This window comes from Sorex fumeus, unplaced genomic scaffold, assembly GCF_029834395.1.
Source record: "Sorex fumeus unplaced genomic scaffold, SorFum_2.1 ptg000063l, whole genome shotgun sequence".
Taxonomy (NCBI): domain Eukaryota; kingdom Metazoa; phylum Chordata; class Mammalia; order Eulipotyphla; family Soricidae; genus Sorex; species Sorex fumeus.
The window spans coordinates 48,495,869-48,518,337 of record NW_026606120.1 but is presented as its reverse complement, the minus strand read 5'-3'; the positions used below and the strand labels follow the sequence as shown (position 1 = coordinate 48,518,337).

Here is a 22,469-nt window from a genome sequence, read left to right as displayed (position 1 = left end):
CCAGAAGTTGGGGGTCTCCTCCAGCCCCCCCCCCTCGCCCCCCAAGTCTGCTCCTCCCCAGTCTCACTCCCAGAGACTCTCTAGAAGCCCGAAAGTGCTAGGATCATGCCTGGGCATGCAATGTCTGGGACCAGCCCCCACCAGGGATAACAATGGGCTCTACCGTGCCCCCCCACCACACCTGTCCCCAAGCTCCCCGAGGGCCCTGCTCGGCCCCTGCCAGTGCTGCGCCAGCTCACCTGGTCGCTGAGCAGGCCGAGTTTGTTCTCCAGCTCTCGCTTCTCCCGTAGCACCTTCTGCTTCTCCTCATATTCTTCCTCCAGCTGCACTTCCATCTGCTTCAACTGCAGTACCGGAGACAGAGGCCCATGGGGCCCCCTCAGTGCCTGCTGCCAGCCAGCCTGCCCCCATCCCTGCGGGATGCCCATGCCAGGAAGGCAGAAGGGCAGAGCCATGCACGGCTGAGCGCATCGGGGTCAGGCCCTGGACCTGAAGTTTCTAGAGTTTCAGACCAGCCAGGAAAGAGCAGGAGGGAGGGAAGACCACATACAGTGGCGAGCTGAGCTCAAGGCAGGCACCATCATTGCAGGGAGGCAGCGAGGTGACGGTGCAGAGGCCCAGAGAGCGGAGGTAAGGGGCCTGGGCCTATTCACAAATGTGAGTGCATCCCTCGCAGCCAGTAGGAGCCCAGGGAGAGATACAGTCTCCCAAACAGCAGGGGAGGAGGAAAGAAAGTGCTCACTTGAAAGGGCAGGGAGGGGGCGTGGGAAGAGAGCTCAGCACACGTGCAGTCTCAGCAGCTGGGTGACCAGCTGAGGGGTGTGTTGAGGCTGCCTCGGAGCCCACAGCGGAGCCCTGCCCCCACCTGGGCCCCTTGCCCTGCCCAGCCAGGCCCAGGCTCCACATCTTCGGCATGAACTCTCCGATGATGCTGGGGAGAGTTGTGTGCTCAGCACACAAGATACCTAGATTCCATCTCCAATACCTCATGGTTCCCTGAGCACTACTGGGAGTGACTCCTGAGCACAGAGCCAGGAGCAGTCCCTGAGCTGAGTGCCACCAGATGTGGTGGCCCCAAAAACAAAACAAAAAAAAAAGTAAATCCAGGCAGGGCCGGGCGTCTTGACTGGAGAGCTCAGTGCCTCACCTTCTTTTTTGTTGCTGTTACTGTTTGGGTCATACCCAGCGATACTCAGGGATCTACTCCATACGGGATGCCGGGGCTCAAACCTGGGTCAACTGCGTGCAAGGAAAACACCCTCCCCGCTGTTCTGACTCTGGCCCCCCTCACCTTCTTCTGACAGGACTGCCGAGCCTCTTCCACCTCCTCATCCCGGCTCTCCATCTCCTTGGAATGTGTCTGTCTCATCCGCTCCATCTCCATCTCCAGCCGCAGCTTGGCCTGGTGGGGATAGGGGGCAGCATGGGGTTCCCTTCCCAGCAGCACCCCCAGCCCTGCCCCTGTACTCTGACAGGTGACTCTCCCCAGGCTCAGGAGCAGAAAACATCTCTGCCGGCGCTTCCGTCTGCTCCGGGGCCGGCTTGCTCCTGTGGCAGCAGGCTTTCCCGAGGAAAAGGGGAAGGGTCTGGCGCTGGCCCAGATTAAGACTGCTAGGGGCAGCAGGGGGAAAATCCTGTGGCTTTTCCTCTTGCGTCCTGAGTTCAAGCATCGTGGGCCTCCACAGTGGTCTCGTGGCAGGCAGGGGGAACTCGTGACTTCCAGCGGCTGTGCATCCCGAGCCCCTCACCACAAGCAGCTCAACCAAGATTTGTTCTCCAGGAAAGCTGCCTAACAGCTTAATTACCTCCCCACTGTGGCTGGCACCGATCAGGTGCTCACTCAACACTTCGTGGGCATGTGAATGAATGAAGGACCATGTGTGGGAACGTCCTCTGGCATGGGCCCTGCATTTGCAGTGGGGAGTGGGGCCGCCTGCCAGGCCGCATTCCTCCTGGGGCTCGGCCCCCGCGTACCTGCTCCAGCATCTGGATGGTCCCTGCCTGCTCGTCCAGCTCCTCTTCTTGATCCTTCACCTTGGCCTCCAGGTCTCGGAGCTGCTTCTTGACTTTGGCCAGAGATGCCTCATCCTTGGACTCTTGGGAAGAAATGTCCTGGAGCTCAGCCTCAAGGGAGACGACTTTCTGAGTGAATCCTGCCAGGTCCATGTCTTTTTCCTGGAGTGAAAGAGAAGCCGCTAGGCCCAGGCTGCTGTGGACCTGTGGGGGGTGGAGGTGGGACGAGGGCACGGGCAGCCCCCCGTACCTCCAGCTGCTGCTTCAGGCTGAAAGCCTCGGCCAGGAGTGTGTCCTTCTCCCGCTGCAGCTTCTCCCGCTGCAGCTTCTCCCGCTGGGTCTCCTCATGTGCCTGCGAGAGCTCACTGTCGAACCTGGAGGGCAGGCGGGGGGTCCCCATCACACAGGGCAAGAGCCTAGGACAATCTTGGTCTCCCGAATCGGGGCAGGACAAGGGCCAAGTGGAAACTCTGGGGGCCTGGACCTGGGGTGATGGTCACTGAGGCTCTGCTGAGCATCCAGGTCACCAGGTCTGGGTGGGGGAAGGAAAAGGGAGCAGTTCCAAGGAGTCCTTACACCAAGTGAGCCCAGAGGGACCCAGGACAGAGTCCAGTGAGCAGGGCACTTGTCTTGCATGTGGCCGACCTGGGTTCAATCCTGAGCACCACATATAGCCCACTGAGCCCTGCCAGCGGTCGCTCCTGAGTGCCCTGAGCACAGCAGGTGTGGCCCAACCCTCTCTCCACAAAGTGCTTCTGGAGAAGAGACCGGCACACTGCTCACGTTTCATGTGCATGAGTGCACAGTGGGGGGCCGGAGGGATAGTACAGCGGGGAGGGCGTTTGCCTTGCATGCAGTCGACCCTGGTTTGATCCCCGGCATCTCATATGGTCCCCTGGGCACTGCCAGGAGTAAATTCTGAATGCAGAGCCAGGAGTAACCCTTGAGCATTGCCAGGTGTGACCCAAAGAGCAAAAAAAAAAAAAAAAAAAAAAAAAAACAACAAGGGCTGGCGGGGAGGGAGTGCAGAGGTACAGAGTGGGAACTGGCAAGAATGTCCTGCCTCATACAACACATTTTGGGTTTTTTTCTTTTTGGGGTGTGCTTTCAAGCAGGGCTCAGGAGGCCCTGGGACCACTCTCAGTAATACTCAGCCGACATCAGGTCTGGGGCAAAGGGATATGGTACTGCTCAGGCCTGGCCACCTTGATAGTGCCACTTGGGGGATAGAACCTGGGTCCCTGTAGAGGCAAGTACATGCCGCTGACCACTGAGCCCTCTCCCCGGCCCCCAATTCACCCTCTACAGTCCGATGTGGTAACGTGAGATGGAGCTGCTGCAGGCTGGGACTCCCAAGTCTGGTCTCGCCCTAGCCGTACCCCTGTTCACCAGCAGGGGTTCACCCTTCGCAGGGCCAGAAACCAGCCCTGTGCTGCAGCGGGCGCTGGGTCCACACACAGGGCGGCTGCCTGTGTCCCCTGCCACCCCCAGCCTTCCATTTCCCGCCCAGTGACTCTCAATAAGGAGCAAATTGCTGAAATTCCTCTTAGCACCTACCCTGAATAGCTAATCAGGTTTCTGTCGAAAATTGAACAGCCCCCCACCCCCTCACCCCCACCCCCGGAAACAAAAAAAAGGGAAGACAACTCGGGCAGTTGAAAGCTAATAAGCTGCCCGGCGGGGAGCACAGCAAGTAGGGCGAGCTGCACTGCTGCCGGGGTGCTGGGAACTGGGGTCCTGCTGAGGGTGCTAAGAGGAAAGTGGGGGTAAAGACAAGAAAGAGGGCTGCGGAGGGCCGGCTGCAGGAGGAACGCGTGAGCTCACTCTTGGGAGGTGGCTGGGGGCCCAGGGAGCTGAGGGCCCCCAGGAACCACTGGGCAGCACCCTGGTCCCTCTGCCCCGCACCCGGGCCCCGGGGTCCTCCACTGAGAAGCCTCCCTGCTGGGAGCAACCAGGCTCTGAGCCCGGTCCCGGGGCCCCCCACGGTTCCCAGGGTGTGTGGGTTCCTCAGTGCTGCTAATAAAGGCATCCCAGCCCCAACCCCAGCCAGGGAAATTAATTTAGATTGGATTTTTCTCCTGCGAGGGTGCCCCTCCCCAGCGTCATTACCATAATGAGATGGAAGTGGCACGGTAGTTTAACAACATCAGTCAGAAGGAGTGTGCGTGGCCAGCAGAGAGAGATGGGGTGCGGGCGGGGCGGGGCCCCCTACATGGGCCAGCCTGATGCCCCGGCTCACAGTGCCCAGGCCAGGGGACAGGCCAACACTGAGTGGGGGTGTGAGGTCCTCACTGGCGTTCCTGGAGGGGGTGCAGTTAGGCCATTGCTCCCTCCTTTCCAGGGGGGGGAGGGGCAGGCCCCACACACCTCCGCTGCTTTTTTTCCAGCTCGTGGTTGCGGACCTGCTGGCCCTCCAGGTGCAGCTTGGTGTCCTGCAACTCGGCCGTCAGCCGCTGGCATTTCTTCTTGAGCTGCTGCAGCGCCCGCTGGCTCTCCTCACCATCCGCCTGCAGGTCCCCGAGCTGGGCAGAGCAGGGGTGCGGCTCAGAGGCCAGAGGCCCCCCCCCCCCGCAGAGGGATGAAGGTGCAGAGGGTTGAAGGCAAGGAGGGAAGGGGACCCACCATGGAGAAGCTGTCTCGCTGCCCTCCCCTGGCACTCTAAGGTGCTGCTCTGGCCGGGCTCGGGGCTCCTGGAGCGGCCTCGTGCCCTCCCCATTTCCCCTGGCTGCCTCCTTCCAAGCTCACCCGCCTCTCCAGCTGCCTCTTGCTCTGTTGCTCCACCTCCAGCTTGTCCTCAAACTCCTGCTGGAGCCGCTTCTTGGTGAAGTCCACTTCGCGCACAGCTCGCTCATACTTGAGCCGCCACTCGCCTCCTGCGGGGTGGGGTGCACCACGGAGCCCTGAGCAGCTGAGGCCGCAGGGCAGGGGGTGTCGAGGAAGAAGAATGGGACTGGGAGGGGGCAGTGGGGGGAGCCGGCCAGCGACTCTGAAAGGTGCCTGGGGGGTGGATGGTGGCTATGGGTGCAGTTCCACCCCCGGGACCGCTGGGCCAGAGCTTCAGACACGGTCAGGAGCATGGCTGGGGCAGCCCCCCGGGAACCCACTACACTGATGAACATGTGCTCTCCCATTCCTGCCGCCTCAGCTTTGGTGAGCACTAGATGGCGGGTGGGCCCGGACCAGGACCGTGGCTCCCGGGGCTTGGGGATGTTGGTGCTCCTCAGGCCCCAGACCGACCTGCGTCATCATCATCCAATTCCCCATTGATCTCGGTGGCCCGGATGAGACGCGCCTCCATCACCTCCATCTCCATCACCTCCATCTGCTTCTTCAGTGCATCGTACTGCGTCTGAAAGAGAGGCCGTCGTGGGCATGAGGGGTGCTCTCCAACTTCCCAGTGCACCTCTTCACAGCGCTCACATGCCTTCCTGGAACAGAGGGGGCTGGGCTGGTGGCAGAGGTGCCACCAGTCCCGGGAGGTGGGGGGAGAGTAGATGGGCACTAGCATGTAGTAGACCCCAGCAGAGCCATCGCACGAGCTCCCATCCTCACCTGCAGCTCCTTCATCTCCTTCTCAGCCCTGAGCCGCTCCGCGGTCTCGGCATCTAGCAGCTGCGAGGCGGACTCTCCCGTGTTACGCTCATCGGTCAGCTCCGATGTCAGCTCTGAGATCTGGGGAGGAGTCGCCACCCGTTGAAGTGCCTGCCTCACTCAGCTGGAACAGCGGGCTCGGCAGGGCATAGGGCCGGAGCGGGGTGGGCTCCCAGGATGGCCACCTGCGGAAGCTGCGGGTCTGTCGGGTACCACTCACCCGCGTTTCCAGCCGGTCACTGTTGAGCCGGAGCTCATTCCTTTCCTTCTCCACCTTCTCAAGCTTGCTCTTCAGCTGCTGAATCTCCTCCTGGGGTGCAGAAAGGGGCACACAGTGAGCCTAAAGGACTGTGGGGGTGGGGGGTGAGGGACCGGGGGTCAGAGCTCAGGGGCAGCCAGAAGCTGGTGAAACGGGCCAGGGCGTGAAGGGGCAGGAAGGAAGCACCCCTCCAGACCCTCACACGGAGGCTGCCTGGGGGCTGGGACGGCACCTCCGGGGAGGCCTTTGGACTGGCAGGAGCAAAAGAGGGGCATGGGGGGGCCCAACTAAGTCAGCGAGGCTCGGTCCACGCGGTCCTTCCTGACCGGCACAGTGCCCACCACGCTGCTCGTACGTCTTTGTTCCGGATCTGCTCCTCGGACAGCTGCACCTCAATGAGGGGCCGCACGGTGGTGAACAGCTTCCACCAGGGCCAGTCCTTCACCCCTTTGTTCTTCTTGATGTTCTTCTGCACACAGCGGATGGCCAGGTCCTGGATCTAAGTGGGGGTCAGGGATGGGCACTGAGTTCCAAGGAGCTGTGCTGCCCTTGCCAGCAACCCCCCCCTCCCCACACACACACACCAGGACAGGGGCCTGGGAGTTTCTTTGGCCTTGAACCCCGCCCATCATTCCCTAGGCCATTGAGGTGGGGGGGGGGGCAACCTTCCTGCTTCCATCCCTCAGAGTTGGGGGGGCGGGGGCGCCTGGCCCCACCGTCATTAGGAATAATTTCATCTGCTTTATTTGCTGCCTGATTATTTCCAGCACCCTAGCCTAGATGTGCTATAAAACCTAATCTTGCTGAAACACAAGAGGCGGTGGTGCTGGCTGTTTTATGGACTTGCTAATAAGAAAAGGAGTCGCTGACACAGCTCCTTAATCTTCATGGAGCAGCCTGTGATCCGGAGCCCACCTTTACCAGGGTCCCGCTCCCTCCTACCCCCACGGGCCTCCTAGCAGGCCCACTGGGGCCCATCGCTGGGCTGGCGCACAGAGCTGCCCCTTCCCCTCCTGGTTCAGAGCTGGGGCCCCTGGGTGCCCCGCCGCTCTCCCTCATAGCCACAGTCCTAGGCCCGGCTTCTCCCCCCCACCCCCAGGGCACACGCCCCTCTGCCAGGCGGGCGCCCCGAAACAGCACCTTTCTCTTCTTGAAGTGCTGGCGGGCCAGGTAGCCCCTGCAGGCCGCCTGGAACAGCGTGAGGTTCCTCCTGGTCTGCCCGTCCCGCTGCTCCTCCAGGCGCACTAGCGTGCCCGCGCGGAAGAACACCTGCAGACAGGGGTTGGTTGAAGGCAGGAGGCTGGGCAGGGGGTCCAGGGGGCCAGAGCGAGAGCCAGCAGGAAGCCTGGGACCCCAGCGGGTGGGAGAACACCGCCCATGACTTTGGGCAGAACTTGAAAACCCAATTGTCCGAGAGACAAGAGACAGTGAAGGCGGGAGGAGAGGGGGGCGGGCTGGAGCCTGGAGGAGGAAGGTGGGAAACAGCTCCGAAGAGAGATGAAAGGAAGAAAAGAGGGGACGCGGGAGGGAAGGCACGGGGCAAGAGGAAACGAGGGCGAGGGCGGCACAGTGGCCTCCCTGAAGGGCAGCTGGTACCCCCTGTGCCACAGCCCTCCGCAGGGCCCAACCTCAGGTTCCTCCGTGGCCCGGCAGGTGGGCAGTGGGTGAGGCTGTGTTGGAGATGGCTGGGAAGTAGCAGGTGGGAGCAGGGGAGGGGTGGAGAAGGGCAGTGGGGTGCCGCCCCGCCCCTTTCCCACCCCCCTCTGCTCAGTTTCATTTCGGGCTCCACTTTCATATGCCAACACCCACCCCCACCCCCGGGTTTCATCTCCTGGAGAAGGGGGGTTGTTGACTCAGTCACAGACCTGTCATACAGGTTTGGGGGTGAGAGGGCAGAGAGGAGGGAACCCGGCGGGCACCCTCACCACTCCCAGCCTTTCCTCTACCCTGGCTGGGGGAAGGCAGGTCTACTCTGCTGAGGGGGGGTGTGGGGAGAGGTTGGGAAGGGCCGGCCAGAGAAAGAATCCTCCACGCAGAGAGACGTGTGCGTGCGTGCGTGTGTGTGTGTGTGTGTGTGTGTGTGTGTGTGTGTGAGTGAGACTCCCCATCCCTGTCTTGCGTGGGGGTGCAGAGAGAAGAGAGCATGTTTCTGAGGACACTCAGAACCTGCAGGTACAGTATGCCAGGGCCTTGCTTTGGGGAAGGACGGGGAGAGGACCCCAAACTTTCTGCTGCGAGAGCTTTGCTTTAGAGGCTCCACAGAAATTCAGTTCCCTGGGGCTGTCTGGGAACAAACCAGCTCGGTCCCCTAAATCTCAACGTGGCCCCTGGACCCTACCCAAGCCCCAACTTTCCCACTGTGCTGGAGCCCCCAGGTGTAGGGACTCTCTCAGGGCCAGCAGGGCAGGAGCCCACCTGGCGGAGGCCCAACGGAGGGAAGCCCCTACCAGCAGCCCCGAAGCTGAGACATAGGGAAGCAGGATGGGAGTTGGGGACAGCAGAGACCAGAACAGAGGCAGAGAACAAGGGGAGACAGAGGAAAACAGGAGCCGGACCCAAGCAAGGAGACAACAGTCCCTGCAGGGAAAGCATAGAGCCGGGACTGCAGGCACAGTGATGGGATGCGCAGACACACAGCAAGGGGACGGGAGATGGAGCCCCAAGGGGCAGTGGGCAGGGGAAGCCCCGCACCTCTTAGCACAGAGCAAATGGGAGGGTGCGCCCAGCACCCCTTCCAGCTTGCATCCTCCTGAGGCCCTGGGACCCAGACACAGGCCAGACCCCCAACTGCTCCCAGCCCATGCACGGCTGTGGACCCAGCCTCTAGAGCCTCCTGGGCTGGGAAGCGCGGTGCAGGCTGGCCCTAGGTGGGCGGCGCTGGGCGGGCAGGCCTGCCCTCCTGTGCTTGTTCTGTTCAGATGAGCTCTGGGCCGGAGGCCGGCGGCGGCTTGCTCTCTGCTCTCTTCTCTCTCCGCCATCGCCCACATGGGAACTCAGGCCAAAAGCGTGTTCACAGCATCGGGCATTGCAGAACGCAGAGCAGGGGGGAGGGCAAGGCAAGTCTGGGGGAGACCCGAGAGGGGTCCCAGGAGGCAGGGGATGGGGTGAGTGGGGAGCGTGGGAGAAGGCCAGGTGAGCCAGCCCACCCTGCTGGGACCACTCACCCGGCTCAGGCCCATGCACCAGCTGCTCTTCTCCAGGTCCAAGCACTCCAGCAGCTCCTCCACGGCCTGCAGGCAGGAGGCGTGTCAGGAAGTAGCACAGGGGGCACCCGAGGTGCCATCCTTCCCCACCCCCTGTCACAGCCCAGGGCTTATTTCATAAGCACTTCTGGTGGGCACCCGCAGGCTCGGGCTCTGAGTCAAGTCAGAGCAGGGGATGAGGAGCAATGCTCCTGGGGAGGGAGAGTGAATTGGTGATGTCGGGGGGGGGGGGGGCAGCACCTGCCATCAGGAGCCCCGGGGAGGCCCCCTGGGAGGCGATGCCGCTAGCGCCATTCTTGGGGGCCCAGAAGAACTAGCCAGAGCGGGGAGAGGGCAACTTGGACAGAGGAACAAGCTTGAACGAAGACCCCCAGGCTCAACCCAAGAGGCCCCTCAGCACAGGCACTGCCGATGGGAGCCGGAGCCCAACACAGGCGCTGTGTGCCCGGTCATCTAGTCTTGGGAGGGACGAGATGAGATTGATACTTCACAGAGATGCAAGGGAACAAAGCATGTGCTCCCCACTTCCCCCCAATATCTACTGCAGTAATTCCACAGACCAGAGCTGAGCCTGTGCCAAAGGAGCTAAATAAAATGCAGGAGGGACGCAGGGGCCACACGGGACAAGGGTGGGTTTGAACATGCGGAGTTTGGGATGCTCCAAGGCACTCAGGTAGGAAATTCCAGAAAGCGGCTGCATAGAACATTCCAGAAAGGTATGTGGGTGGTGATCAGGAGAGGCCTGTGCTCTAGGTGATGGATGCTTCAGGGTTACCCAGATACCCGGGAATGGGAGAGGGGCTAGGAATGTAGGTTGTGGGCAAGGGGACACCTGTCAGGAAGAGTGAGGCACTTGGAGGGAAGGCTGGGGACACGGAGCAAGGACGGTGAGAAGGACTAGGGGACCGGCAAGGGCACAAGGAGCTGAGCTGAGGAGAGTTGCCAGCACCAGTCACAGGCAGAGGGAAGTTGGGGAGTGGGCAGGGGGGCCAGAGTCTCCTTCAGAGCAATGTCAGGGATACCTTTCCAGGGGGAAGGTGCCTGCAGAGGGGTGAGGAGGGGAAGAAAGAGGGGGGCAGGCTCCAGGGAACCAGAGGGAAGACTTCTGAGGGGCTGAACCTCCCACCCACACAGGAGCGGAATGGAAAGGCAGAGATGGGGGAAGTTTGGGCCTGTTTTATTAGTGCTCAGAGGCAGGGAGGAGGGCGTGTGGAGGAGAAAGGAGGACGGGAGGACGAACCGCAGGCGCTGGGATGAGGGAAGGGGGGCGGGTAAGGATGGGGCCCTGGGGACCTCGATCCTCCCTCCTAGGGCCAGTGGGGGCCGGAGCCTGTGACCGTGAAGCACTTCAGGTCCACACGCTGCCACAGCCCCCAGTCCCAGGAGCACGAAAGCCAGCAGGGCAGACGCAGCGGAAGTTGGGGGTGGGGGACAGGCCTGGGGGAGGCTCGGGAGCACTGAGGGGTTGGCAAGGGAGAGGCAGTGGAGCCAGAGGGAGCCGGCAGAGCAAAGAAGGTCCAGAAATGAGGCCTCAGGGCCCAGGGGAAGCGGCGTGAGAAGCACTGACTGGAGGCACCAGAGAGGCCCAGACAGGGTCAGGATCTCGGAGGCGATTTCCGGGAGCACAAAGTACTAGGTGTAGCCACGAGTGGGAAGCCGGAAGGCAAGGGTCAGGCAGAGGGGACTGGGGAACTGGCCAGGGGCATAAACACTGAGGTGACCCAGAGGTGTTTCCAGGGACGTGGGTGTGAGACTCAGCGGGCTAGGGAAAAGAGCTTCTAGGTCATTCTGCAGAGACCCCTTTCCTCAGGGATGCAGGAGAAGCCCTGGGCTCAGGCTGGTGAAGGAGGGACCCCTGGCGACAGTCCGGAACACAGGGAGACAGCCCTTCCAGCCAGGCTGACCCGGGCGGGCTCCGACCTACCCGCCGTTCATCCACCACGATGTAGTTGCGCCCGTGCTTCTTGGTCAAGTGCGGGGCCAGGACATCAAAGCGGCGGCGGAACTCGGAGAACACCATGTGGTCAGGGTAACCTGAAGGAGGGAAGAAGCCAGACGGGTCACAGCTCCTGTACCCAGCACTCCCCAGTGGGAATGGTGCCCAACCATGGGGGGCACAGAGAACTACCAGGGAAAGGGGGTGAGGAGAGGAGGGTGCAGGGGTGAGGGCAGGAGGCTGAGTGAACCATGGGGCTGCCCACTGTGGCTCACAGGCCTCAGGGAGCAGGTCCTTTCGAGTCGGGCAGGTGCAGGTGGACGGCCACCCAGAAGGAAGCTCGGCCAGAAGTTCGATGGTCCTAGGGTGCTTTCTGATCCTCCCAGTCTATGATTCTCCAATAACAGAGAGATCCATGTCTTTTTTTTCTTTTTGGGTCACATCCAGCGATGCACAGAGGTTACTCCTGGCTCATGCACTCAGGAATTACTCCTGGCAATTGCTCAGGGAACCATATGGGATGCTGGGAATCGAACCCGGGTCAGATGCATGCAAGGCAAATGCCCTACCTGCTGTGCTATCGCTTCAGTTCTGAGATCCATGTCTGGAGCTCTCAATGAGAGAGAAACAATAGCACATCAGAGCACAAATGTTCAGGAGTGGTAGGATGGAATCTGATTTGGGTCTTACCCGGATCATTCCTGCAGTACTTCAGTGGGGGGATATGTGGTGCTCGGGATTGAATTGAGGTGGGCCATGTGCAAGGCAAGTGCCTTAACCCCCGGAGTATCTCTCTGTAATCTCCCCTTTTTCCCCCACTTCAGAGCTGGGGATCGAACCCAGGGCCTCACACACCAGGTCTCACCTACCACTGAGCCACAGCCCCAGGCCCACTGCCTTTCCTCTTAATATCCTGTGACCTTCGATAAGTTATTATCCAGTCTCTCCAAGCCTGTAAACAGGAGCCCCCAACTCTTATTCAAATGGCGACCCACAGGCCAAAGCAACTGTACAGCAAGCAGGGTGCTTGCCTTGCATGCAGCCATCCCATATGGTCCCCCAGCACTGCCAGGAGTGATTCCTGAGTGCAGAGCCAGGAGTACTCCTGAGCATTGCTAGGTATGGCTCAAAACTAAAACCAACCAAACAAAAAAAACCTTGTCAACTCTTTGGGTATTTTTGTTTGTTTGTCTGTTTGGGGGCCACACCCAGCAGTCCTCAGGGCTTACTCCCAGCTCTGTGCTCAGAGATTACTCCTGGTGGAACTCAGGGGACCATATGGGATTCTGGGATTGAACTCGGGTCAATTGTGTATAAGGCATGTAACCTGGTATACTATGGCTCTAGCTTAATACTTGTCAATTCTTTCCCCTCAAATGTCATCTGGACCAGAGACCCCTACTGTCTGGACTTGACTGGTGGGGGGGGGGGCGGGGGGACAGGAAAGAGGAGAGGGCGAGGTAGCTCTGGGATGGAGCAAGGTCATGGAGTCTGGCAGGTTACCCAAAGTCCACTCAGGACCTCAAGACTCAAATCTGGGCCAGAGCGGTAGTACAGTGGGGAGGGCATTTGTCTTGCATGAGGCTGATCCGGGTTCGATTCCTGGCATTCCCATATGGTCCCCCGAGCACCACCAGGAGTAATTCCTGAGTGCAGAGCCAGGAGTAACCCCTGAGCATCGCTGGGTATGACCCAAAAAGCTAAAAAAAAAAAAAAAAAAGACTCAAATCTGAAGAATCACAGAATTTCAACCCAAAGAGGGGCCATACTAGACACAACTCATGTTCCAGACAGGGAAACAAAGGCCCTGGAGGGGGCGCGAGCGGTTGTGGTCGTCACAGCTGCGGGAGGCTGGCACGGAGCTGGCCTCTGCCGGGCTCCTGACAGCGGGGGGTGGCGTGCTCTGGGAACCCCTCCAACTGAGAGGAGGCTGATGCATGTGCCTGATAATTGAAACAGGAGGCGGGGGCCGCAGAGGGGCCAAGACAAAGTGAGCTATTGATTGTATCTGAATTGCAATTAAATTGATGGGCCAGGATAGCAGGTCCAGACGCCTGGCATCTTAATTAATCATCAGCGCTATCGACGGAGGCTGGGGGCTGGGCGGGGGGCGGGGGGCGCTGCTGCCGGCCTCATCGATCTGCTTGTTTGAGTAAAGCACATTGATTTTGGTTCAGAGCGGTAACAATCTGGTTTTGAAATAATAAACACCAACTCCATATCAAGACGTGGGGACAGATCGATGATTTATTTCGAGCAGGGCAAGGACCCTGCTTCCTGGGTTGGCTACTGAGGAAAACTGACTGCGGCGGCTGTGGGGATGCCTCGAGGGGCGTGAGGCAGAGCAAGCAGGACCACGGCTGCTCTCCTGACTAAGGGAAAACAGGGGCTGGAACCAGGCAGCTCGCAAGTCCCCCGGCTAGCCAAAGCCTGCTGGAAAGGCAGAGTCACCAGGCCAGGCCCACACACAGATGCTACTTGGCCACCTGCGATGACCTTCACATCGACCTTGACCTTTCCTTGACCTCTCTATACTTCAGTCTCTGCACAAGGAAATGCTCCCAATTTCTACCTGTCCTGAGCTGCTCGTGAGGATTAAACATGTTCCTGTGTGGGGCCAGAGTGATAGTACAGCAAGTACAGCATTTACCTTGCACACAACTGACCCAGATTTGACCCCTGGCATCCCCATATGGTACCCCGAGCACTGCCAGGAGTGATTCCGGAGTGCAGAGCCAGGAGTAACATTGCTGGGTGTGACCCAAAAAGCCAATAGAAAAAAAAACAAGCAAACAAACAAACAAACAAAACAAAACCATCTTCCTGGTAAGGTGAGTCTAGAATCATGCCTGATGCCCTGAATACTCTGGGGACATCAGGCACTGTGACCTGCATCCTCTCTGTCCCCTTCTCCAGTTGGGCCCATAAAAATGGTCCCTCTGGGGCAGGGAAACAGTACCAGGATAGTACATGCCGTGCATATGGCCAACCTCACTTTGATCCCCGGCACCCCATGTGGCAGGTGTGACCCTGAGCACAGAGCCAGGAATAGGCCGGACATCACAGAGGGTGACTCACCTCCCCTGCACCCCTGCATTAAAAAATGGAGGATGCTAAGTACCTTAGAAAGATTTAGCCCCTCCTTTCCCATGGGGGAGCAGCCCAGCCACCTGCCCACTCATGGAAATAGTGGCCACTGCCAGGCAGGCGATGCCAAGGGCACTGAGTTTGCTGCTGTGGGCAGAAATGACCAGCTGGAGAGGGGTTTGTGGGGCCACATGGCTTGTGGGCAGGGAGGAAGGAGAGCATGGAACAAAGACGCGGGGAGGGAGATAGCAGGCTGGGAGAGAGAGGAGAGCAGGGCTTGCTAGGAGAGTCAGGAAGGTGCAGCAGGGAGGCAGGGCCGCGCGGCTGCGCAGTGCGGGGCGGAGGAGGCCCACCTTGGCGGTACATGCGCAGGGCATCCAGCAGGCGGGAGCCCCGGAGCTGGGCCCGGAGCAGGGGCACATCGAGCTGCAGCAGGCCGGGCTCACAGGGGTCTCCGGGGGGCAGGTCCAACTCGCTGCTGCTGCTGCTGCTGACCCGGCGGGAGGAGGAGGCGCGCGGCTCCCCGGCCCGGCCCTCTGCCACGGGAAGGAAGCAGTGCACGAAATGCAGCTTCGACTTCTTAATGGTGTCGATGAGGGCATCCTGTGAGAGCCAGGGACGGGCTCAGCTCCCCGAGAGCAGGGGCTGGCATCAGGGTGCCCACCCCTACCAAGGGCAGGTGCCCCACAGACCAGACCAGAGGCTGCCCGGCCGGGACCATGTGTCCCCATGAGGCCCAGGGGCCACCCACGGCGGGGGCATAGGAAGGAGGTGGTGCTAGGGCTGCGAGTCTCTGTGGGCACCTGGGCTCTCCTGGCACACTCACCACCTGCAGCTTAATCTGGATGCACTGGGACTTCTTCTTGACTGCCGCCATGCCCGTGGTGAAGGTCTTGCGCATGCTGGTGGCCCGGCGCAGCGCCAGCTGCGAGCCGCCCTCCAGGCCTGCGATGGAGCCTGACAGCACCGTGGCGCTGCCGGCCCGGCCCAGAAACAGGTTGCTGATGATCTTCCTGCCAAGGAGGGCGGGAAAGAAGAGCACTCCAGGAGCCGTTCCTACTTGGAGGCGACAAGTCCCACCCCACAGACTGCTGTGGCCAGAGGTGGGCGGTTTTCCTGCCACTTGTGGCCAGTACCCGGGGACACTGCCAGGCAGGAGCCCAAGTGGACAGAGAGGGAGGAGCTGCTTTGCTCGTCCTGGGCCAAGAGTGGGCGACGGGGGGGAACGGGGGGTTTCCAACGCAGCAGGAGATTGGAGCTAACACCTAACACAGCCTTTCCCTACCGGGGGCTGTAAGGTCCCCCAAGACATTCAGGGGAGCCACAATTGAAAAATCACATAAGTAGGGGGGGTCACAGCATGAGACTAGGGGGCCCAACCAATAGGACTGGGGGCCATGGGAAGGAAACAGGGTCAAAAAGAGGCCGCGCAGGGTGAAGGCTGGGAAACCCTGCTCTGACCTACTATACACAACGCCTGGTGCTGTCTGGTGTCATCTTCTCCCCCAATGGGACACAACTGCCACCGAGCCATGGGTGTCTGCTGGGTCACTACTATCCGCCACATCCAGGGAAGGTCCCTCCAACCTCGCCTGCCCCCGCCCCCGCCCCCCTAGTCGGAGGTCATGCCCAGGAGAGCCCAGAAACAGTCCCCGGATGGGACCAGGGCAGGGCCAGCGGCTTCCTTACTTCTGGGAGTCCTGCAGGAGCCGGGGGGCGTTCTGAGCGGCAGGGTTCTGCTTGGCGTAGCTCAGCCAGCCCGCCACGTTGTACTCCACCCAATTGGTGCCGTGGCTGTGGCCCAGCAGGAAATGGTGTGGTTTGCCACTGCGCAAGAGGGGGCTCTGGCCTAGGGGTGGGAGAGGCAAGATGCAGACATTGGGATGCTGGCCTGAGGCTGCACTGGCCCCTCCCCCGTGACCCTACAGAGAGGAAGCAGAGGGGACCCCTACCTTTCCTGTCACCTTCCTGGGGGCCGTAGTAGGAGAAAAGGCGCTCCAGGAGGGAGTCCTCCGTGGCGCCCGGCACCAGCGCCTCCTCCTCCAGCAGCCACAGCAGGCCCCTGGCCTCTTCGGTGCGAGCCAGAGAGCGGACCTAGGGGCAGCAAAGAAACCTCACGGTGCCTGCACCCGGGAAGCCCAGCTGGTGGGCACCGAGCGCTCGCGACTCACTGCTGACATCTCACGGGTCACAGACCACACCAGAGATAGAGCAGGACCCGTGAGAGGGACAGACGGAGCTCAGGAGACCCAGCCCATGTGAGATGCGCTGTTCCCTCCTTGTCTTCTTGGAGGTCACAGCGGGCTCGGGAGCCTGCAGTCACCCTCACTCCCTGGGCATCATCACTTCCAGGCAGATCCACTGTGCCCAGGTGTGCCAGGCCCCGAGAAGGCTCCGGGTGCCACAGGTGGAATCCTGAGTGTGTGTGGCCACCAAAAGGGGCGAGCCAGGGCGAGACCGCAGGTCCCCCCCACCCACCATTTTTGTTTTGGGTCACACCCGGTAGTGTTCAGGGCTTACTCCTGGCTCCATGCTCAGGCATTATGCCTGGCAGGCTCGGGGAACCATGTGGGGTGCTGGGGATCGAACCCAGGCCACATGCAAGGCAAGTGCCCTCCCCTCTGTCCTACAGCTCCTGGCCCAGGTGTCCCCACTGAAATGGAACATCGTGACTGCTGCCAGCAGTTGTCCTGGAGGCACACTGGCTGGTGCTGACAAATCCCCCTGTTTCAATACTCAATTCTGATTTCTTTGGTGGGGTAGGGGGAGTAGATGGGAATCTGGGGCCATAACCAGAGGAACGGTGCAGTGCTTGGGGGTTGCTCCCAAAGGTGCTTAGAGAACCATGCAGTGACAGGGACTGACTCTGCACCTCCTGCATGCAAAGCACAAGCTCCAGCCATTGGAGCACCTCTGCAGGCCTGGATCCGGATTTCTAGCACTCCACACACAAGACAGTCCTATGACGCATGCGCACCCATCCGGTCTAAGGTGCATTTTCACCTCTTGCCTCTCTCTCTCTCCCTCTCTCTCTCTCTCTGTTTTTTTTTTTTTGCCACACCTTGTGTTACTCACGGTTTACTCCTGCCTCTATGCTCAGGGATCACATCTGGTGGGCTTAGGGACCATATCGGATACCAAGGATTGAACCCGGATCAGCTGCATGCAAGGCAAACACCCTACCTACTGTACTATTGCTCCAGCCCCATTTTGGGGGGTGGGGGGTGATAGAGAGGTCACACCTGGCAAAGCTCAGGGTTTACTCCTGGCTCTGAACTCAAGGATTACTCCTGGGGGTGCTAGAGATTATACGGGCTACCAGGGATCACATGGAAGCCTGCTGCATGCAAGCCAACAGTCCTGCCCACTATACTATCCTCCCCAGTCTCTGAAAGTGCCTTTTCTAAGGCATTCCCTTCCCTGGGCAAGAAGGGCTGAACCTTCCTGGCTCCAATTATGGAAGAAGAGAGAGGGAGAAAGCCAGGCTGCCTCCCCCTGCCCCCAGTGGCAGGCGCACATCCCCAGAGCTAGGAAGCGTGATTATGGAGCCTAGGACTGTCGGCCAGTGAAGGGCCCGGAGCGGCCAGAGCAGAAAGGAGCAATGAAGCCATTATGTGGTGAGTGACAGGCTCAGCACGAAGGGGCCGGCTCCCCAGAGAGGCCGTTGCTACCAGATAGGGGAGATCAGTGGCGGGAAAGACTGCCCAGACCACACTTAGTCCTGCACCTGGTCCGCTGCTGCTGGGGGCCGTGCGGGGTGAAGGCCCCAGGCCTCCTGAGCACTGCCAAGGCTCTCTGGGGAGCCCACCTCAGGGGGCCCAGGTGTCACCAGGAAATGACAAGCTAGCTTCCCCAGGGGGCTTGGGACATGTGTGCATTAAGCATTTGTCCCCAGGGAACCCTCATTCTCCCGCAGGCCACTGGCTTGTGCAGGCTCAGCAGGTCTGTCCTTTGGGAAAAGGGTGTGGGAAGCAGCAGAGGAGGGAAACCAGCAGCAAAGCAAAAATGTGCAATTTCCGTCACAGGAGACTCCCAAGGCCAGGTATATATCTGGCCAGCTGGTCCCCTGGACAGGAGGTGCCTGACACTGGACCCAAGCGGAAGACCACTGGTCCCATGGGCGTGTCAGGGCTGGGTACTGCTTCTCCATCTGGGTACAGGCCAAGTCAGCCAGGGCCTGGCCCCCTGCGACCTATACTGTGACCTACATCTTCTAGGACCCTCATCCCCCTAGGAGATGGCAGTGCTCCCAGCAAACGCAGCAGAGGCTGAGCCTGGCACACGATGGCGAGAGCATAGTCCCACGTGGCCCACATCCTGGGGAGGGTTGGGAGATGGGGGCGCTGCAGCTCTCTGGAGTAGACACAGAGTCACCCAGGGGACAGGAATAGGAGAAGCCAAGCCCCAGCTCTAAGATGCACATCTGCACCCCTGGCCATCCCCTTGGCCCACAATACACAGAGAGCAGCCCTGAGGAAGAGGAGCAGGAGAGCAAAGGCCCGGGTGGGCCGCGCCAGAATCCCTACCAGGGACTGATGGGAAGCTTGGTCCATCACCGCCACAGAGGTGTCGGTGGCCAGCTCCATGTCGTCAAATGCCACCTCGATGTTCTCCTGGCAAGGAAGGCATATTTGTTGTGAACACAGGTGTGCAGAGAGCAGGGTGGGTCACCCATGGAGCTGGTTTGGAGGAGGTGACCTCCAAATCAGCAAGGTCCACAGCTCATGCTGCACAGGAGTTCCCCCTAGTGGCAAGACTGACAAATGCGCGTCCCCTCTCTCGGCACTCAAGTGTCTCCAAAAGCCGAACTTTATTTATTGGTTTGGGGATCACACCTCGTGGTACTCAGGGGTTACTCCTGGCAGGCTCGGGGGAACATATGGGGCTGAGTCCAGGATTGGCCATGGGCAAGGCAAATGCCTTTTGTACTATTGCTCCCAGCCATGGGACAGCTGAGCTTTTTAAACCTCCTTTTGCAAGGAGCTAGAGTCCACCTCTGTCGAACTGACTACAACAGAACTGGTCTACTTCCTGTTTCACACAACTCTCCTGGAAACATTTAGGGCTTTGTGTTGTTTGGGGGCCACACCCACCTGTGCTCATCACTCCTGGTGGGCTTTGAGGACAGGTTTGATGCTGGGGATCAAACCTAGGTTGGTTGCATACAAGGTAAGCACCCTGACCATGATACTATCTCTCCCCTCCCCCGAAAACATTTGAAGACAACTGTCACTTTCCTCATGAACCTTCTCACATCCCAGATAAAGAGGCTCCCCGGCAGGGTTAACTCACACCCACAGGGGGTAAGATTTCCAAGTCCTGGCCCAGCCTGAACACCCTTTTCTGAGGGGGACCCAATTCAATCATCATCATCATATTATTATTTGGCTTTTGGACCACACCCAGCAGTGCTCAGGCCTTACTCCTGGCTCGGCTCAGGGGACCATGTGTGGTACTAGGGATGGAACTCAGATGGGCTGCATGCAAAGCAAGTGCCCTACCCGCTACGCTATCTCCAATCAGTCACCATCTTGACTGATTCAGAAACTGGGACTTGGGAAATCCGGGTCTGACACACAACATATGTGGGGCCAGGAAATGCACAAGGCGGAGGAGTGGTTCCTGGTGACTCCAAACATATCCTCACTTCTCAGAAAAGAAATTCTTCACAAAAATGCCTGCTGGGGCAGGGAAAGAGGCCAGAGAGAACTGAGGAGAGAGCTGAGGTGGGAGGGGACCAGCCTGTTGGAAAGGCGCTCCTGCCCTCTCAGGGCACAAGAAGGCCGGAGAGGAGTGCGGGGCGCGGTGGGAGCTGGCAGGGGCAAGTGGTACCTCCTTATATCTTTCCAATTCCTGCAGGAAGGCGCGCTCGTGGAAGAGTCTCTGCAGCCGGTCCTGGGTGTAGTTGTGGCACAGCTCCTCGAAGGAGGCCCCTCGGGCCGACCCACTCTGCTCAGGGTTCTGGAAGCCCGGAGTATCCACAATCATCATAGAGCAGAGTGAGTGCTGACTGGACTTGAGAGCCCTTTCCAGGGAGAGGTGGGTTAGAACCGGCCAGGGGTGGGGAACCCATCAAACCAGCCCCACGGATGCCCCCTCCCCTGCACCCAACAAGTCAAATCCCCATCCAGACCCGGGAGGGGAGAAGGTGCCGCCTCTCCCATTCTATGGGGATGACGCGCCCTCTGCCGGTAGAGAGCGGTTCTGCCTCCGCAATCCTGAGCCCGCCAAGGCTCCATTCATTCAATGGGGCCTCCACATGGGGGCCTGGCACGCACCTGTTTATCAGGGAGATGAGAAGGGTGAAGAGCTCGCTGTACAGACCAGACGCCATGCCCTCTAAGCACTCGAGCGCACTCAGTTTGGGGCCTGCGGGGCAAGATCAGCTCTGTCTCCTGCTCCCTGGGTTTCCTGGGATCCCTTCCAGTTCTGCTCCCTGCCTGCCCAAGACCCAATTCCCGGGGATCCTTGGGGCTTGGCCTCTCTGACCCCCCCCCTTGTTCACCTGGCAGGGGAGTGAGTCCCACATTACCCTCCCCCTCGTTCCACTGGCCCAGAAGTTCCGGGTACCTGTGCCATCTCCCAGGCCGCTTTCCTCGGGGCCCTGACGGAAGGAGGTAGAACGCTGCAGGGTGCCCCCCTTGAGCTGGTGCTTGAAGATGGCTGAGGAGAGCTCCTCCAGGCTGCAGCCCAACAGGTAGGCAGCCTTCTGGGCCCACTCATGGCGAGCAAACTGCTTGCGCCCAGCTGTGGGATAGGAAAGACAATCTAGCATCTCGGGGCTTCCTCCTGAGATCACCTGGACCAGGAAGTAGACATTTTTCCAAAGGGAAGGGGGAAAAGCCAGCTTGGATAACCCGGGAAGTGTTTCAGGCACTGAGGGACAAGCAGCAGGTGCCTGGGCTTCAGGTGTCCCTGAGGGTGGTGAGAATGAATCACACGTCTGAAAAGAGGCAGTAGCTCCACGCTGCTGCCACCAGGGGGCGCTAGGCCAGCTGTGCAAACTGCTTCTGCAGAGCCTAAGTGATTGTACAGTGGTAGGGCTCTTTGCCTTGCAGGTGGCTGACCTTGGCTCCATCCCTGGCACCCCATAGGGTTCCCCTGAGCACTTCCAGGAGTGATCCCTGGGTATAGAGCCAGGAGTAAGTCCCTGAGCACCACCAGGGGTGGCCCCCCAAAAATAAGATTTTAGAAGGCACAATTCCAGAGGTGCCAACCTGTGGAAGGTGGCACAGAATGAAGCAGCCCACCAAGGCACACGAATCACCTGTGTGTTTGGGGGAACCTTCCATGGGGGGCACTAGAGTGCCCCCCCTTCACTGAGTGCATTAGGGTCCTCCCTCTTGGTCATGGACATCTGCCAGGAGAGCCCACAAACACCCCCCTTAGCCCCAACAGTGGGCAGCCGGGCAGTGAAGATGCAAAAAAGCTGCAGGGGAAACAGAGCAGCCCACACAGACAGACTCGCCTCAGCCAACATGTGTCTAATCACAGCAATTAGGGAAAGCTAACAAGAAACAAGGTTTTACCTTCAGCAGCTTCTGTAAGGCAAAGGACCAGCATGCAGCATGCAAAGAAAAACAGCGTGTTAGCAAACAGTCATCAACTGAGCCCGCCGGGCCCAGAGGAAGGGACCATGGTAGAGGGGGGCTCGTGAGGATGGGCAGGCGCAAAAACCATACTCCAACTCAGAAACACACACTCCCTCACAGTCTCAGACAGCCATTCTGACAGAGACCCACAAATGTCCTAACACCCAGAAAATCATACACACACACATACATACACACAAACACACAAACACACACAGAGTCCTGGAAGTACTGGAAGCTCTGAGGAATAGGCACTATTCAACAAGGTTGGGGTCCTAACACAGAGTACTTCCTTTTTCTACCCCTCCCCCCCATGCCCCTATTCCATCCCTGCACAGTCAATGCTGAGTTGGTCAGAGAAAACCTATCTGGGCTTGGGGCCAGGGAAGTGGCTCAAAGAGCTATAGTATATGCTTTGCATATGGGAGCCTCACGTTTGAGCCTTAGCACCAGTGGAATACGAGGAGGAGGAGGAGGAGGAGGAGGAGGAGGAGGGGGGAGGAGGGGGGGAGGAGGAGGAGGAGGGGGGAGGAGGAGGAGGGGGGAGGAGGAGGGGGAGGACGAAGAGCAGGAGGGGGAGGAGGAGGGGGGGAGGACGAGGAGCAGGAGGAGGAGGAGGAGGAGGAGAAGGAGGAGGGGGAGGAGGAGGGGGAGGAGGAGGAGGAGGAGGGGGAGGAGGAGGAGGAGGGGGAGGAGGAGGAGGGGGAGGAGGGGGAGGAGGAGGGGGAGAAGGAAGAGAGGAGGAGGGGGAGGGGGAGGAAAAACCATTCTGGGTTTGTGCCAGAGAT

At 59.9% G+C, this 22,469-nt stretch overlaps 1 protein-coding gene across 7 annotated transcripts in view; it reads right to left on the bottom strand.

The window, feature by feature from the left end:
* MYO18A (myosin XVIIIA) overlaps positions 1-22,469 on the bottom strand; it is a 103,772-nt gene that overhangs the window by 18,837 nt on the left and 62,466 nt on the right. For 6 of the 7 annotated variants that reach the window (XM_056127980.1, XM_056127981.1, XM_056127979.1 and 3 more), the window contains 22 exons: positions 21,619-21,630; positions 20,660-20,836; positions 20,368-20,458; positions 19,922-20,114; positions 18,616-18,702; positions 16,042-16,183; positions 15,779-15,938; positions 14,916-15,102; positions 14,443-14,692; positions 10,991-11,100; positions 9,028-9,093; positions 7,004-7,132; positions 6,219-6,362; positions 5,825-5,914; positions 5,566-5,685; positions 5,251-5,362; positions 4,759-4,886; positions 4,381-4,535; positions 2,264-2,387; positions 1,975-2,175; positions 1,292-1,402; positions 240-344 (listed from right to left, as the gene is read on the bottom strand). In XM_056127980.1, the coding sequence (XP_055983955.1) occupies positions 240-344; positions 1,292-1,402; positions 1,975-2,175; positions 2,264-2,387; positions 4,381-4,535; positions 4,759-4,886; positions 5,251-5,362; positions 5,566-5,685; positions 5,825-5,914; positions 6,219-6,362; positions 7,004-7,132; positions 9,028-9,093; positions 10,991-11,100; positions 14,443-14,692; positions 14,916-15,102; positions 15,779-15,938; positions 16,042-16,183; positions 18,616-18,702; positions 19,922-20,114; positions 20,368-20,458; positions 20,660-20,836; positions 21,619-21,630 (2,894 nt within the window). The remainder of the gene's footprint in view (positions 1-239; positions 345-1,291; positions 1,403-1,974; positions 2,176-2,263; positions 2,388-4,380; positions 4,536-4,758; positions 4,887-5,250; positions 5,363-5,565; positions 5,686-5,824; positions 5,915-6,218; positions 6,363-7,003; positions 7,133-9,027; positions 9,094-10,990; positions 11,101-14,442; positions 14,693-14,915; positions 15,103-15,778; positions 15,939-16,041; positions 16,184-18,615; positions 18,703-19,921; positions 20,115-20,367; positions 20,459-20,659; positions 20,837-21,618; positions 21,631-22,469) is intronic. The other variant, XM_056127982.1, reaches the window with a different exon arrangement.